Source organism: Nipponia nippon, unplaced genomic scaffold (assembly GCF_047370975.1).
Source record: "Nipponia nippon isolate SJK-2023a ecotype South Korea unplaced genomic scaffold, ASM4737097v1 scaffold_5, whole genome shotgun sequence".
Classification (NCBI taxonomy): domain Eukaryota; kingdom Metazoa; phylum Chordata; class Aves; order Pelecaniformes; family Threskiornithidae; genus Nipponia; species Nipponia nippon.
This window is the reverse complement of record NW_028262369.1, coordinates 79,667,727-79,685,041: the sequence shown is the minus strand read 5'-3', so window position 1 is coordinate 79,685,041 and position 17,315 is coordinate 79,667,727. Positions and strand designations below refer to the sequence as shown.

Sequence of the window (17,315 nt, the reverse complement as noted above, 5' to 3'; positions counted from 1 at the left end):
ACAAGCTGAACAGGATTTAACGATGTTACAATTGTAAACAACACCAAGTCTGAGCCTAGGATATATAAAACAGAAGTATAAGTTGCTATGCTACCACATAATCCTTCTCTCCTTAGTATGCCTCATGTGGAGGAGAAATGCCTAGATGTGGGTACTGCACTTTAAGAAGGATGTTTACGAACAAGAAAGGATACAGATGAGAGATGAAGATCTAGAAAATAAATTGTAGGAGAAAACGTTTAATGATCTGGGTTGCTTAGCGTACAAAAAGACGACTGAAAGAGGAGACGACAGGGCATGGCAACATAAGAACAGTCTCTAAATACCTCAGAGACAGTGATTAATAACAGGGAATAATTTGGTTTTGACACCTGGGGTGAAGTTGGTAAGAACAATGAGCTTAAATTGCAGCAGGAAATTTTGTTAGACCTTAAAAAAACCCTGTCTAATAATAAGGATAGTGAAACACAGGAATGGGTAGATGGTGAAAATCCTGAGGACTCCATCACTGGAGTCCTCACTGAATGTCAGAAGTCTCTGACATCTGTCAGAAATGACATAGCAGTCTGTTGCTGATCTTGCTTTGGAGTATGGGAATGGAAAATGTTTAAGACTAGTAAGTAATTTTAAGAACTCCTTTGGACCTCTTTCTGTCTCAGGGGAGATGTGGATTTGGCAGAGGGAGCTGAGAAAAAGAGCTGTATCAAGTAGAGAGACCATATTCCTTGTTCCCTCTTCCATGCCTACCTTTGGAGCAGATCTATGAGAGAGAGAAAACACTTCTCCTGCTCCATCTTAACTAAATGTATCATCCTTTCCCCTCCTTATTTGTGGGAACTGGACGCAAATCACTTCAATAATAATTATGCTGACAATACTTACTTTCATCTTCAATGTATCCCTTCCAGTCAAATGGAGCCACTGTTGAATTAACCAATGTACCATTTTCACCTATGGTGCTGTTTAGCTGGGAAGTAATATTTGTTTCCAGAGTAAAATTTTCTGGAGGCCACTGCAGGCATTTATTCCTCAAGTTGCCCATGAACAGCTGCAGCCCTATTAGTGCAAATACACTCAGACAAAACACAGTCAGGATCATAACATCCGAGAGCTTCTTCACAGATTGAATTAGGGCTCCCACGATAGTCTTCAAGCCTGCAAATGCAAAGGAATTTTTATTCTGATGTTCAAAACTTTTTTAAAGCATAGAAATAACAGTGTGTCCCAGTAAAGTTATAGATTTCATGCAGAAGCCCAAATAAATGATTGTAATGTCTGTGAAATAACATTTTTGTGAAGAGCTTTTTCACTTGCGAGAATGAATAAATAGCTGAAATTTATGTTCATTTGAAACTGTGAATGGAATGAGTTGCATATATTTCCAAACACTTGTTTTAATGCTAAAACAAGTGACTTTTTAAATTCATGCTCTACATGAATCTCACATAAAAGTCTTCTTTCTTTTTATTTGTCAATACCTCTTGCCCCAAACCTTTGCTACTATCAGTTTTATAACATACTAGATTTAGAAGACAGTAGTAAAAAGCCTGTTCAACAATAAATAGGATTAGAATTTAATGCTATAAAACTGGAAATGGTTTGGAAAATCGTAGAATTTTAAGATAATAAATCCCCCATGCAATGTCCATGCTATTCTTTATTATCTTATTCCTTCATCTTCTTCTTAAGTCAACATTTCAAACAGTTCTACTTTTTAGACACAAATATTCACAACAGATACCACATAACGTCATGTAGGTAAGATACACATGGGTAGGAAAACTTCAGGGTTACTGATACTCGTTGAATGTGGAGAAGAAAGCTTGACATCATACGATGCAAACCACACACGCTGTGTACTGCAATGTCTCATGCAAGAATCTGTTAAACTCAAAGGCTGATTTCAAAAGGAAAGAGCTCATGTTAAAAAGCAATGAATCAGAGATTTCAGAGAATTCTAATATCTTCCGATTCCTGCTTTTTTGTGGAAAGAAATAAGACTTATGTTTAAAAAATATGAATTCTGTTTCAGTGAATTAAAGTCAGCCTCAGTGTTTAACCTAGCTCTCACCTGGAATGACTGATATTGTTTTCAAAGCTCGGAGAACTCTGAATGTTCTCAACGCTGAGACATTGCCCAGGTCCACAAACTCTGTCACATATCTGTAATAGGGGAGTTCACACACAAACACAATGACAGGATAAAAAGGAACAGTTGGGAGGTACAAGGGGCCTAACACCTTACACCAGTTACTTCTTACCTGGGATTACAGAAATAGTTTTCAAAGCTCTCAATACTCTGAAAGTTCGAAGAGCTGAAACATTGCCTAGGTTTACAAATTCTGTTACATACCTGTAGGATTAAATCACAGTTATTCAGAATTTAGGCAAAGTTTATGCTACTTACTTGGGTCTTTCATCAAGACCGCTTTGGCGTTTTTAGCAAAAAATTAAATAGCAACAGTCAGAGGTTTACCTTTCACTGCAGTTTGCCTTGCATTAATATGCTTTCAGAGCCTTCAGTTACATTAAATGTCTCTGAAGTGAATCGCAGTGATTTAACTTTGAAAGCCTAAAATTTATCTAGACTAGATCGGTAAGTTTGGAGAATGAAGTCAAAGGGATGCTCCTTTTCTGCTCAGAGAAAAAAATGCAGGACATGAAATTAGCCTCTCTAATACTAGCTGTACTAATGGCTTCTGCAGTATTTATGTTTACATCAAAATATGCATATTAGAATGTGAAAATTGTTTTAGACAAAAATAAATCTATAAGAGAATTTCCATTTAACAAAATTGATATGTATCGATACTAATTTCATGCCCTTTTTGCCCTTCACTTTCAAAGAAAAAGCAAAAAACAAAAACTTACGCAAAGGTAATGACGGTGAAATCAAGCCAGTTCCATGGATCTCGAAGAAAAGTAAAATCTTCTAAGCAAAAGCCCCTTGCAATGATTTTTATGAGTGATTCAAACGTGTAAATTCCCGTGAACGTATACCTGGGAAATATAGGAAAATTTAATCAAAATAAGTAACAACATTTTACATTGGTATTCTGATAGAAACCCGATGATCAAATGAAAGAGTTTTTTATTTTGAAAGTGGAAAAGAAATACAGTAAATAAACAATTTATTCTAAAATGCATTATACTCATCATATATACTTGTGTATTTACATGCATTAGTTGTGACATGCTGTTGAAGTACAGTAGTCCTTATCTTGTACATAAATCAAAATAGATAAATCCATCAAGTAAATGACATATATTAAAAATTTATTGGTGACACTCAGTTTAAAAGTATGCAACACTAGATCCATTACTATTAACCAAGAAAGTTGTGAGCGTAAGTTACTGGATACTGTCTAATCACTGACATCTAAACCATCTAGCATTGATGCTAAAAAGGGAAGAATGCAAGCATGCACTGAATTCTCATTTTAGGAATACTTTTGCTTATATGCTGTCCTTAGCTGATGTGTACAAATAGATGGCCATGTTTCTGCTATTAATGCAGTGGTGTAAAGGAGGGGTAGAAACATTGAGTACATGCTAAGCCATGAAGATGAGAGAAAACTAGTGGAATCTCAGTAGAATACTATCTGTAAACAACTTTCATTTTTTCTACCCGATCATTCTACTAGAAGGAGATTTAAATAATTATTCAACGTTTCTACATAGTTTAGAGAGGAAATAGTAGTAGTGTCTCATGGTAGTTCCTGCCAGCACACATGACTGCAGTTACTGGCATGCTGACTCGTAGAGGAACAGTCAAAGATATCTTTAAGTAGCATATGCAACTTACTCTACATTCTTTGTCCAGTCCGGAGGGTTACTCATGGTCATAAATACACAGTTGGTCAAAATAGTGCACATGATAAGCATGCTGAATAATGTAGATATAGTTAAGGAAAACACAATAGTAATTCATACAATATCACATCAGCCATATATCTTAAGTACAGTAAAATAGTGCCCCTTACACAAATCTTTTAGACTTTGGTAACCATTGCACATAAATTTTGATTAACCTGGTAGCTTTCACTTTAGCACATTAAACTTTAATATTAGTCTTGATTTGCTGATGTTCTGATGTTGATTTGCTGATGTCCTCATGTTTTGTTTTCAGCTGATACTGAAAGGTGAAGGAAACAGCTCTCACATGCCTGGGAGGTAACGTGAGATGAGTACAGTCAAAATTGAAATAACTTGCAGAAGAATACTGTTTCACTTAAATACATGACATGACTGAATAAGCATTAGTCTTTCACTTCTACAATTTTGGTATTAACCTCAACAGCTGGCATATGAAGGTAAAAAAAGTTTATCCTGTTTACCATGAGTCAGAGCTGTAGAGAAAGCACACACCACCCCAGCACCCAGCACAGCCAGTCTGTCAAGAACACAGAACAAAACAGAATACTGTTTCTAATTGCTGAAATGATTGTATTCCATGTTTCCCTGTCACTAGCTTAGCATGTCAGTGAAATAGAAATCCACAGAGAGCTCACAGATTAAGGTGAATAATTTTCCAGTATTATTTTTGGGCTCTCTCAAAACATGTTAGCAGAAAAAGAAGCATCTCTTGTTCTACCAATGCTGTAATTTGAAAATGGTTCAATAGTAACTTGTGGTCAATTGCTTGAAACACATGGAAAACTGGTGAAGATTAGAATGAAAAATAATTTTTATATAAAGTTCCAGCAAGGAACAATTAGGTATTCTGGGATTATGAAACACAGACTAACAGCTCAAAGGGGTTTGTGGTAGGGAGGTGGTACTGTCCACTGCAGCTTCATTACACCCAATGCGATGTTCTTGGTTTACAAGATCACTGGCTCTACAAACAGTGTGGTCCTTCCCTTTTCGTGGCAAGCAAGTAAACTCGATTGTTCAAACATTTGGAAATACTGAAGTAACCAAACTAGACCAAAACCTGACTCCAAATGGCCACATGATGGCAGCAAAAAATAAGAACCACTACACCTTCATGCGAAATGGTTAACTCAACTCTAATCTTTCCTCTAGTCGCATCAACATAACTGGCAAAGAAGCTAGCTTAAACTGAGGAAATACGTTTACAGATAAACTTGTATATAAGAGCCCAAGATTTTTAATTTTTTTTTTCTTTAATCAAGTAGATAGCATTTTGGGGGGTATATTTTTATGCCACAGACAAAAAAAAAACAAACCCAAAAAAACAACCCTTCACTCTAGGTGAAGGAGGAATAGAAGAAGTAACATCTCAGCCTAAGCTTGGCAGAAAATTGGTGCAAACATTAAGATCATCGCTTACAGATGCTGAACAATTAAAACTCGAGCATATCTTTTCAAGTAAACATTCAAATCACAGGGAAGGATTTATCTGTCTGATTCCCATAGATGGGTGGGTGACCTTTGTCTAAATGCCTGGCCAAGCAGTGAATATTGTGATGCCTTTCATTAAGTGACTTAACTAATTTTGAAGATCATGTTGTCATACAAGACCTGTACAGTAAAAATCATTGTTCAGTGGCTTAGAAAAAATTATTAGAATGCCTTACAATGCTTGTCTTCACAGTCCACAGACAGCTCTAAAGGGTCTGACTTAATATAATGGGGAAATTCCTTTAAATAAAGAGAATCCATTTTGGGAGTTGAAGAACTTGGAGATGCCTGGCTGCAGCTTCAGTAGTCTCATGAAACAGTTAGAGGAGTGGAATATCCTCTTAGGAGAGCTGAGGTTTTATCCCTATGCAGTGTATTATGTGTTTACAGCTAGGTATCATTCATAACAAAGATCACAGGTGGATCCTTGCACATTGCTCACTCTGTACGTAACTCGCCACATCTGTGGGCTGCATGGCAAAAGTGCTGTTCACTTTCAAAGAGAGCAGATGCTCAATAAGGGCTAACATACTTTGAAATCTACACTCCGGCCATGCTTTCCCTTATGGGAATCTCAAACATAACTGACACATTCAACATCTGTGCCTCTCTTCCTTCTTCTCCCACATTTTGAGTATTTGATTTACAACCTTGACGTTCCCTTAATTTACTATTTTATGTTCTATAATAATTCAGCTATACACATAGGTAAACAATTCTGATACATGATGACTTCTTCATGGAAATGTACTGTCTTTTTCATGCCGTTCCCATATAGGCAAGCAGTAGGGTTAGAGGCACTGTAGAGCCTTAAGCCAATCAATTACTGAAGCAACTGAAGTCTTTTATCGCCTGTGTGGACTTGGTGGAAGATGAAGACTGGAAAAACCACATGTTGCCAATTGGTTTGCCAGATACCTGCTGGCAGTCAGGCCACACTGAGTAACACTGTAATTTCAGCTTCCAAAGGCTAGCACAGGGGTACTTAGCAGGCACCACATTTTCTCTAGAGCATCTCCCTGTTCCTTTCTAACACTCCTTGCACTCTGCAGCTCCAGGCACTGCTACCTCCCTTTTTTGTCTGCTCAATCCCCCCACCTATTCTTACATTTTCATACTATTAATTGCCAAAGTCTGGCCATCTCCCATCACTCTTGTGTTGCCCCATCAGTTCCACACTCTACCTTATCTTGACTCAGGCAGCCAAAAGGGTGGAAAAAAAAGGCAGAATACCAGGAGGTGAGTCAGCAGAGCATGAGAGAGAAATTCATGCTGTTACCAGTTCCTGTATCTAGTATTACAATAGGTCCTGGCAGTGAGGAAGAATAATTGCAGGGCAAGTCTCTGAGCACTGGGAAGAGACACACTCTGTTTCTTTGCAGGGGGAGAAACATCTGACCACGTGCCTGGACACATGTGATCAGAGTGCCCTATGCAGAGGTTCAGAGAATTTGGAGGATGTACAGATGAAGGTTTTCAAGCCAATGTGCTGATTTCATTGTGCTCAACGCGCATCATTCACACTGAAAGTGAAAGGCACAGTTCTGTTACAAAGGCCAAAATGCCAAACACCCACCTCAAAACAGGAGGACAGTAGAGCTTATTGATAAAAGTCAGAAGATTATTAAAAATAATAAGCAACATTATCCCCTAATCTTTTTCCTATAGGTGGCGAACCTTGTATAAGCAGCTGAAATCTAAACTGCATTATGGAACATATTACATGGTTCTTAGTTAAACACACACATATTTGCAGTGTTTGTACTATACTGAATTTAAAAAAAAAAAAAAAAGAAAAAAAAAGAACCTATGCATCTATTCTTACGTTTAAGATAAAAAAATAAAAAAACCCTATGTCTATATCTAAAATAAAAATAGCCCATCCCATAGTTGGCTGGTTGGAAAAGAAATCAGTCCATATAGTGAAAGGAAACCTCTTCCTGTAATAGAGCTAAATTACATGTTCACACAATCAGTTAATAGATAGAAGGAAAAAGATTGGAATTGCATATTGTTTATTAGAATTGCTTTTGTTCTGACTGCCATCAAGACCAGCTGGATACTCTTTGAACACAATTAGGAGGAACTTAAAACCAAAACCAAACTCAGTAATCAGTATGCCAATAAAAAACATTACCCACATCTAACACAGATGCAGGGTTGGAAGGTATTGTAAATCAGTCTATAACTTGAATGGATGAGCATTCATTAGAGGCTTCAATCTGACAGTATTTGGCTGTGTTTTCTCACCATCACCACCACCATGTCTGTAGGTGTCTGTCAGGTCCCTTAGCTACTGTCCCCATATGCTCCCTGACTCCTCTCCAGATGCCTTCCTCCCCTTCTCTCACTGCTTTAACTTCCAGGGAGCTCGGAGGAAAAGGTCATCTCAGTCAGCAGCAATCAGTCTTGTTTCTTCCTTTTTCCAAAGACCTAGAAGATTCTGCCAGCAGTCTCTAATAGTAAGGCTTCTGCCTTTGACTAACTGTTCAATTTTAAAGGTCCTAATGTCACACTGAAGTTTTCATTTGGTGACTACTTTTCCCAGTCTTGGGGTTTTGCAAGAAAAGTGCACCAAAACCTCACCTGCTAGAAATTCCCATCAACCTGTTATGAACATCAGGCGCCAATCCCACATGCCAGTCTAAAACTTTACCTTGTGCACCATCCCATCAGCTATGGTCCCCCAATCTGTCCACCATCTGCATATACAGATGCTTTGCAAACTGCCTGCAGGACTGCTGCCTGTGCTTTCTGGCAATATATTAAATTTGGCAGAGGCTTATGGTGCAACTGGGCAGGTTTGGGAATGTGAGATTCAGTATGCATGAACCAGGCTTCCAGGCACGCTGCTGCAACAGACTATAAAGCTGGTCTTGAAGATGGCCTCAGAAGGAGCCCTAAAAGGCAATATAAATGTACCCTCGAGCTAGCTGTTCCTGAGCAATTGCATATCTGCCTAATTGTTTGCAAAACTGAGAGCTCTTCTGGAATTTGTGAGCACAAACTGCCTTTTTTTTTAAAAAAAAAAAAGATGCAATTATTTTATGAATAGGCTTCATAGCACAAAAAAGAATCTGGGACACAAAAACTTTCAATGTTAAAATAAATCTGAAGAAACTTTTCTGAAAATTGGTCAAGATGGTTTCTTAAATCCATCTGCAGATTTGTACAGCAGAAGTATTGAAATTCAACAGAACAGCTAAAATGCATCTATATGATATATACATATTTTCTAGTATTTATAAAACCTTACCATAAGTCTTCCACTGTAAAATAAAAATAAAATTAACAGCCTACAAAAACCTTTATTTGTAATGAAATAGAAAGAGTTATGAGTTTTCTTAATTTCAGTGTGTAACACTTTGAACCACCATTGAAAAAGGATATGAATGTACCAAAATTTTAATAGCTATTTTTCTAAGAGGATTGAAGGGAGTTAAAATGTACAGGGCAGAGGTGGCACTGAATCGGAAGATTGCCTTCCCTTTATTCAATACTATAAAGGTCTGAAAAAGAAAAAGAAAAGACATTTTATAAGTATGTATTCACTGTGGATGCTAATTTTAAAACTGTTCCTAGTGACCAATCAACAAATTTTTAACTTTTTAAATCCTTAATACACAAAAAACATGACTCAGTTTTTGAAATAAAACTTACTTCCAGTACTTACCTGATGTACTTGACATATGAAAATATAATTTTAAATATAGAACATTCAATTCATTAATGTTTTTATAATACTTCTTCATAAAACAACCTCAGTATTGTACTGGTACATTTACATGATGCGTTTCTTGTAAAAAAAGGTGCAGAAATGATTAACTAAAATTATAATTTTATTTATGTTTTCCCATAGAAAACTCTCTCTTCCTGTTGAAATACCATAAGCAGGGAAACCTTACCTGCGGATGTTAATGATGTGTTAGTAAGAGAAAACCTTATAGAAACTGATTTAATAGACTACCCACCTGTTTGTTTTTTTTTTTTTTTTTGTTCTAGTCTGTTTCTTGGTCTTTGTGCTAAGGAGGGAGGGAAATAGCAGTAACACATATAGCCATGTTTAGGTAGATCTCTGAGGACTGTGGGCATCTGACAGAGAAGAGCAAGAGATACATCCCAGATGACCTCCCTGCACAAATGTGGTTTGCAGGTGTGAAACTTTCCCAGAACATACATACTTGTTAAATTTAAATTTTAACAGCTAAAGAGCCTAGCAAGTTTAGAGAAACTTAAAGGCATGCAAACCTTACTTCAGAGAATTGTAGAAAGCTCTGTAGGCTGAAAGCTTGTCTGTTTTTCTCAAATAAATCTGTAAGCCAAATATAAATGGTATGAGAGCAAACTATACAAACATTGCTTTGCTTCCACCTTAGGCCATCATAGCTGTAACAGCATTGACACTACAGCATGGGAAATGTGGACTGTCAGATTTCTTTGTGGCACTAAGGTGCTCTTCAGCTGCAAGATCAATCCGAAAAACACTGCAGAAGGAAGGCTCAGTAACTCAAAAGAAAGCTGCATGCAGTGGAAGGGATGATGCAAGGATTATAGCCTAAATTCAAACTGAATTAAAGGTATTGAAGAATCTGCCCAAGAGAAATGTCCAAAATTGCTTTTTTTGTTTTGTTTTGTTTTGTCAGAGTTGTCTATTTCGTAAACAAGCTATGATAAAACCTCCTTGGTTTTCGTTACATTGCTGACAAAGTGAGCTGTAAACTAGAAAGCCAGTGGAAGTGTGGGAAAGGGTATGTTGGTCTCTTCTGGCGTCCATGACATCGAGCACCGCTTCAAGACTGTAAGCAAGTGGATTACAAGGCTATTTCTGGGAAGGCTGGCAGACAGAGAAAATATGCCAAGAATGTTCAAGAAGGACGATTCTTCAGTCTTCTTAGATATGGGAAGCTTAGTATGTATGGACCAGGAAGCACAGATACAAATCTCTAGGAGCACCCAGGAGGTGGAGAGAGATGTGGAGATGAGGGTTTCCATCGGTCTGTGACAGATACCAAGTACTGAAGGCAGAAGAGAAGTGGGGATTAAGCCCTGAGGAAAAGCTGTCCCAATCCCAACTCATTGGCTAGCTTCTTCCCTGAGCTGTCTCTCTGTCATAGCTCTGCATGGCACACCTTCCTATACAGACCAAAGCCCTTAAGAGTAAGGGACATAACAGTGAGACTTTATATTGTCTTGAGTACAAACTCAAGATGTGTAGGAATGGTATAAGATACATATTTGATTTTCCTGCTTCTGCACAGAAATGGAGAAACTGCATATGAAACTGAGGACAGTGGGAGAAAGCATGAGCTAATGTTTCCAAATTACACTTCCAGTTATGGATTACAGATAACAACAACCTTCAAAGTGTAACTGCAGGTAACCTGACCTTAAATGAAGATTTTATTTTAAATACTGAAGCAACCAAGCAGATGAATGATTTTTTGGCACAATGTTTTAAAGCCTCACGCCACAAGAGGGAAGGTGAGTTTCCCCTCCCAGGCCTGTCCCCAGCTCCCAGGACTCAGCTCAGAAGCCTCCAGTTCACCCTCTTGGCTTTTGTAGCTATGAGGTAGTTGAAAAAATGTATTAAAAATCACTCCCTACTACCTTTGTATCTAAGTCTACACCACCTATGTTTAGTCAACCTACATTTCTTAAAAAATCTTTGAATACAAGCATATTAAACATACATCTCTTTTCTAACATGCCTTATGGAAAATAACAGCATGCTGGCAGAGCTCCAGTTTCAGTTGGAAGCTGCTGCTATTTTAGCTGTTCTACTTTCTGCTGCCCTGCATAAGCAGAACCAACAAGACATAAATTCCCTACCTCACTTTTAATGTTTCACTCAAACCTCTTTGTGATTGGAGCCTTCAGAATGACTTCGTTGGTCCTCTGACTTCTTGCCTTAAACATGAACTAAAATTATATCTTATCTCTGAAGAAGAATTTTCATAAAAAAATACAGATAACAGCTGATATCCAATCCCTGTGTAAGCTTCCCTCCCTGGTAAGCCTGCTATATCTCACTCCAGTCTCAACCTAGATGCAAGCCAATGTGTAGGCAGTGTGGATGAACATGAAGTATTGTACTCAAAGCTGTCAGGACAAAGACATACACTGAGAAAAGCTAAATAAATTCTAAAAAAATTGTAAGATTAATGTTCATATATGAAGGATTCTGTATACTTTTTAGCGCTTAGGTTTTATAAAGTGCTTTAATCGTTTTATAAAGGCAGGAAACCAAAGTATTTGAGTGTGAATATAAATTCAAAGAAGTCCCTCATTTGCCGCTTTTGTATCTGTAACCTGGATCCCAGTTCTGTAATTTCTGCCATATTTGATATAAACCCAGAAGCTGCATTCTTAGCAGGGCAAAGAAGGAGAAGGAGTTTTTTGAGAAGATGCAGCTAAGAGGGAAGAAGAGTCCACACCAAACAGAGATACATTCTCCGAGAACCAATTGGGACAAAGAGTTCCCAAAACCTTATTTCTCCTCTCCTTCCTCCCAGTTAGCTTTAAACATAGTTTCTGGAAGGCTACATTTAGCAGGCTGACTGCTACTCCATTGCATTTCCACTTCTTACAGTTAAATAAACACCATCTACAACCTCATAGGATCTTCTGAAAGGCAAGAGGTGACATATTGTTGAGCTGGGTCCTTAGCTTCTCGGCAAAAGCCCCAGGGGCAGCTAGAACAAGAGACTCATGGCATATTGGAAGTTGGCATCTCTTGTTTTTGTGGTTATCTTTTGAAACCATGTTTTCTAGCAAGACCTTAATTTTTTGCTTTGCTAGAACGTTTCACTTAAAAATTCTTTAACTTACAACTATCAAAAATGTCTAATATCACTAGTTCATTCACCTTTTCTGATGTAATGAAGTTAAGTAGAGCAATTTTACAGAATTTTTTTGTTTCTGCAACCCAAGACAAGTCTGGAAATCCCAGGAGCTAGTGGTTTGGTCAGATTAGGGACTGATATTACCAAGTGCCAGGACAAAAAGAGGCACCTTTTCTGACAGACACTGTTCAACATCCTTCTGGCAAGAGACAGGGCATGGAGTGGCAACCAACAATGCTGTATCTGTATTACAGCAGGAGGAAAGTGAAGTAAGACCCATTTAGTTCCACTTATTCTTTCCCTCCTCTTTAATGTAACAGCCTAGGTTCAAGAGAAAATAGCCAGCCCTTAAAGTATGAAACCAAGTGGACCAGATTTTGATGCATGCCTGCAGGTCAGGATCTTAGGGGGTTCTAGCTGATCCTTTCTCTATGGACAGTGATGTGAACCTCCTTGATCCTTTGTGATGGCAGCTTGAGCATGAAGAGGCAGTCACTATTATACTGGGAACACACAGATTTGCACTTACACAGAAGTGGAACGCAAAAAATGGGTAAAGTCCAAGTTCATTTTTACTCAATTTTGGATTAAAAAAAAAGAAGCATTGCAACCATTTAGGATGCTAAACTTCACTGTTCTAAAGACCGGCATTATTGACCACCACGGTCAGCAGCATTGTATTATAATAAAATCATAAGAATATAAAAACAGATATTGCATTATATTATAATAAAATAATTATGTTCCAAGGGTACAGTTGCTGGTATTCAGGCTATGTGTGATACAGTGTAAATCAATAATACTATTAGGTCTGTAAATTTGCCATAATGGGCTGTTCTGTTGTCAAACAGTGGTTGTCAATTTTTTCCTTTTCCTTTTCCTTTCAACTTCAGATTAATATTGGGCATGAATATGTCCTCTTTGGGTGTAGCTTTTGCATAGAAGCCTAGTTACAAAACCATAAAACTAGCACACTTCTCTGTTTTTGTTTCTCTTAACAGGTATTCCCCATTTTTAACTTTTCATCTCAGGGCTACGTTATCCACAAGCTAAGGCTCTCGCACCAGCTCAACACATTTATTTATTCCTGTCTTATTCTGTATTAAACTATCAAATCACGGCATGCACAAACTTATGGCTTCAAAAAAAGTCCCAAAGATGAAATGTAAAACACTCTACATGATGTTTCAACATTCAATGCATGCAAAAATACAGTGAACTCATTCAATCTTGCTACAAAAATAGGAAGAAAAGCCTCAGCAACTGGAATGCAATACTTGCATATGAGGCAAATGATGCATGATTTCACTCATGACTCAAATTTGGAATAAAAAAGATATTCCTAAAATTCTTGTACAGATTTTCTGAATAAACACTGTGAACACATTCATTAGTATCGTTTGATCAGTGCTGTAAGTAACCATTTCTATTCCTTATTTGAAAGTTTGTAAGCCAAACTGATATAGTTTCTGTCGATAAATCAGGTATGCAGCAATCTTAATAGAGGTGTGAAGCAACAGTGGCATCTGTTAATCCATAGACTTGTCCTAACCCTTTCTTGCAAAAAAGTATTTTCCTTCATTCTAGTGTTTTTCATTAGATCCGTATCATTTCAGATAGATGCTTCCCCAGGCAGAAATATAAAATCTCTAGCCATCGTGCAGCAGTTGTCAGAATGTCAGACATTGGGATAGGGTGTGCTGATTGACTCCTTGGCTTTACAAGGTGGAATTCAGAGAGGGATAAAGAGAAAGCCAAAATGTTAAATGGTACAGAGGTAAATCCATTGAGCATTAAGAGTCCTTCACGTCTTCCTGGAGATGTTCACTTCTGCTTCAGGCTTTTCTCAAACTGTTTCTCCTTCTGACACTTGCAGGAGCATCAACTGCTACCAATACTCTCAAAAGACAAGTGAAACAAGATAGAAGTCTATCCAGAATTCACATACAGCTAGATAAGAAAATCTAGGAATTAGATATTTTAAAGTCAAATTACTGATGTAAAATTGAAATAGATGTTGGATTTCTGTTAGGAAAGTCTATTTTCATCCTACTGAAGGAAGAAAAAATGGAGAGAACTGTAGTGGATGAGAAATTTTTCTTGTCTTTGACTGACAGGGCTGTTTCTATTCCTGTCCTGTAGAAACATAGAATTGTCTAGGTTGGAAAAGACCTTCAAGATCATCAAGTCCAACCATTAACCTAGCACTGCCAAGTCCACCACTAAACCATGTCCTCAAGCACCACATCTACACATCTTTTAAATACCTCCAGGCATGGGAACTCAATCACCTCCCTGGACAGTCTGTTCCAGTGCCTGACTACCCTTTCAGTGAAGAAATTTTTCCTAATATCCAACCTAAACCTCCCCTGGAGCAACTTAAGGCCATTTCCTCTCATCCTGTCACTTGTTATTTGGCAGAAGAGACCGACCCCCACCTCGCTACAACCTCCTTTCAGGTAGTTATAGAGAGCAATAAGGTCTCCCCTCAGCCTCCTCTTCTCCAGGCTAAACAACCCCAGTTCCCTCAGCTGCTCCTCATAAGACTTGTGCTCTAGACTTGGCCACACTATTCCTGATACAAGCAAGGATGCCATTGGCCTTCTTGGCCACCTGGGCACACCGCTGGCTCATATTCAGCCAGCTGCTGACCAACACCCCCAGGTCCTTTTCTGCCAGGCAGCTCTTCAGCCACTCCTCCCCAAGCCTGTAGCGTTGCATGGGGTTGTTGTGACCCAGGTGCAGGACCTGGCACTTAGCCTTGTTGAACCTCATACAGTTGGCCTTGGCCCATCGATCCAGCCTGTCCAGATCCCTCTGTAGGGCGTTCCTACCCTCCAGCAGAGCAACACTCCCAGCCAACTTGATGTCATCTGCAAACTTACTAGAGAGTGCACTCGATCCCCTCATCCAGATCATTGATAGATATTAAACAGGCCTGGCCCCAGTACTGAGCCCTGGGGAACACCACTTGTGACTCGCTGCCAACTGGATTTAACTCCATTCACCACAACTCTTTGGGCCTGGCCATCCAGCTGGTTTTTTACCCAGCAAAGAATATACTTGTCCAAGCCATGAGCAGCCAGCTTCTCCGAGAGAATGCTGTGGGAAATGGTGTCAAAGGCCTTACTAAAGTCTAGGTAGACAACCTCCACAGCCTTTCCCTCATCCACTAAGCGGGTCACCTTGTCATAGAAGGAGATCAGGTTAGGAAAGCAGGACCTGCCTTTCGTAAACCCATGTTGACTGGGCCTGATCCCCTGGTTGTCCCACACATGCCGTGTGATGGCACTCAGGATGATCTGCTCCATAACCTTCCCTGGCACCGAGGTCAGGCTGACAGGTCTGTAGTTTCCCAGATCCTCCTTCTGGCCCTTCTTGTAGATGGGTGTCACATTCGCTAAGAAGATTAAAGCACGTGCATAGAGAGGATGTGTGGACTTCAGCACAAAGAAGAGAATCCCAGCGGATATGTGACTCACCTGTAGAAGTTATTTAGTGTGCAAATAAAAAGATTCTTCCTTTCAAATACTACAGAAACTTCATTGAATAGTTCAGCTGGTTTTTTCTTGCAACTCTATCATCAGACCTGGCTGATGTAGTAAGTTTTCAGCTCCACCTGTGAAGGGACTGAAAGGATCTTCCATTTCTAAGGACCCTAGAAGCGTACCTGTGGGTCATACCTAGCATGTATCTGTTTTCATTGTAAGACACACAAGATCAACTGATTTGACTACAAAGGTCCAGGATGAGCTGTGGGCAGGTAGGGATATAATTACATGTGATTTTGTGTGATAAACAGACACAATTAGTACAGAACTCTACAAGGCCTGCTTTTATAGAAATGCATCTTTTATCTTTGTAAAAGTAGAACTGTGATTTAAAGATAAATCTTCATACACTGTGAATGGCAGATAAAGGCTCTTTCAGAGGCATCAAATAATAAAGCCAAAAATATTGTTCTTTCACATAGTATTTTCTCTCTTGTCAAAATAGGACTCATAAATCACATGATTTGCACTTTGTGCAAATCAAAATAACTCCTGTCTTGATATTTATAGAGTTTTCATAATCACAGTATCTAATAATTAAAGTATCACCCAAGCTAGCTATAAACCGTGAACCTTTTCTGCTTTGTATGGGTTGTGAACAGAATCATCCTGAAAGTATTGCAGAGCTGTTCAAGGCCAGTTCCACCATAAAATTTAAAATCAGTTTTACACTCTCTTTATGATATTTTCTTCTTATCCATGTGTTCCTCTATTGATTCCATAAATTTCCTAAGAATTTGCTATCAAAGCAGATTTCTGGGAACAAAATGTGCTATGCATTGGTTCATGCTGTCAGTTTTAAACCTGAAGAACCTTTGAAAAAGCGTGGTGTGGTGGTGTACTCAGATTCAATGTATCTTCACTTTTTTAAAGTTTGCAAAGTATGTAATCTATTATGTATACACACATTTGTATAGGGATTATATATTGCTTATAATCAAAGATAACATACTATGTTTCAGCTTTGATATAAATGTTTCTTTGATATAAATTCAATAAATTCAATCAAAGGAATAAATTTTGATGTAAGTTAAAAGAAAAGGATGAAAGGTTAGTAACCACTAAGGATGATGGATTCTGTCCTGTACCGTAGAGGACAGTGGGCACTTTGCTAATGATTTAGAGAGCAGTAAATAGAAGCCAAGATTTTCACACTATTTATACCCTGCTACATCCATTGTACAACCATATTATACAACCAGTCATAATGTTACATTTATTGCCAATTTGATTAATTTAATGTTAAAAATAATATTACTGCAAAATTCCTCCATATGTAAAGCAGGAGGACCAGTGTGCCAATTGCACACAAGGGTAAATGTGTTCTAAAAAAAACATTAGCTAAATTAACTTTTTATAACTAGAAGATACTAAATATTTATTTATTAACTTTCTGGAAGGTAGAATGTGTATGTATCACTGGCATCAAATGTTTTCTGCTCTTGTTGTATACCTAGACCTTTTAGCAGTGCTCAACCATTTTCACGTTATTAGAATGACATTTTCCTACTCAGTTGCCAATTAACAGACTGAAGTAACAAGCTATATTACCCAC

General features: G+C 38.2%; 1 protein-coding gene across 6 annotated transcripts in view; it reads right to left on the bottom strand.

Annotated features, from left to right (window-relative positions):
* LOC104009974 (sodium channel protein type 1 subunit alpha) overlaps nucleotides 1-17,315 on the bottom strand; it is a 104,854-nt gene that overhangs the window by 53,754 nt on the left and 33,785 nt on the right. For 4 of the 6 annotated variants that reach the window (XM_087731660.1, XM_087731665.1, XM_087731662.1 and 1 more), the window contains 5 exons: nucleotides 8,759-8,876; nucleotides 3,806-3,896; nucleotides 2,872-3,000; nucleotides 2,072-2,163; nucleotides 883-1,155 (listed from right to left, as the gene is read on the bottom strand). In XM_087731660.1, coding sequence (XP_087587786.1) covers nucleotides 883-1,155; nucleotides 2,072-2,163; nucleotides 2,872-3,000; nucleotides 3,806-3,896; nucleotides 8,759-8,876 — 703 coding nt within the window. Of the gene's footprint in view, nucleotides 1-882; nucleotides 1,156-2,071; nucleotides 2,164-2,261; nucleotides 2,354-2,871; nucleotides 3,001-3,805; nucleotides 3,897-8,758; nucleotides 8,877-17,315 lie in introns of all 6 variants that reach the window. The other 2 variants (XM_087731664.1, XM_087731666.1) reach the window with 1 other exon arrangement.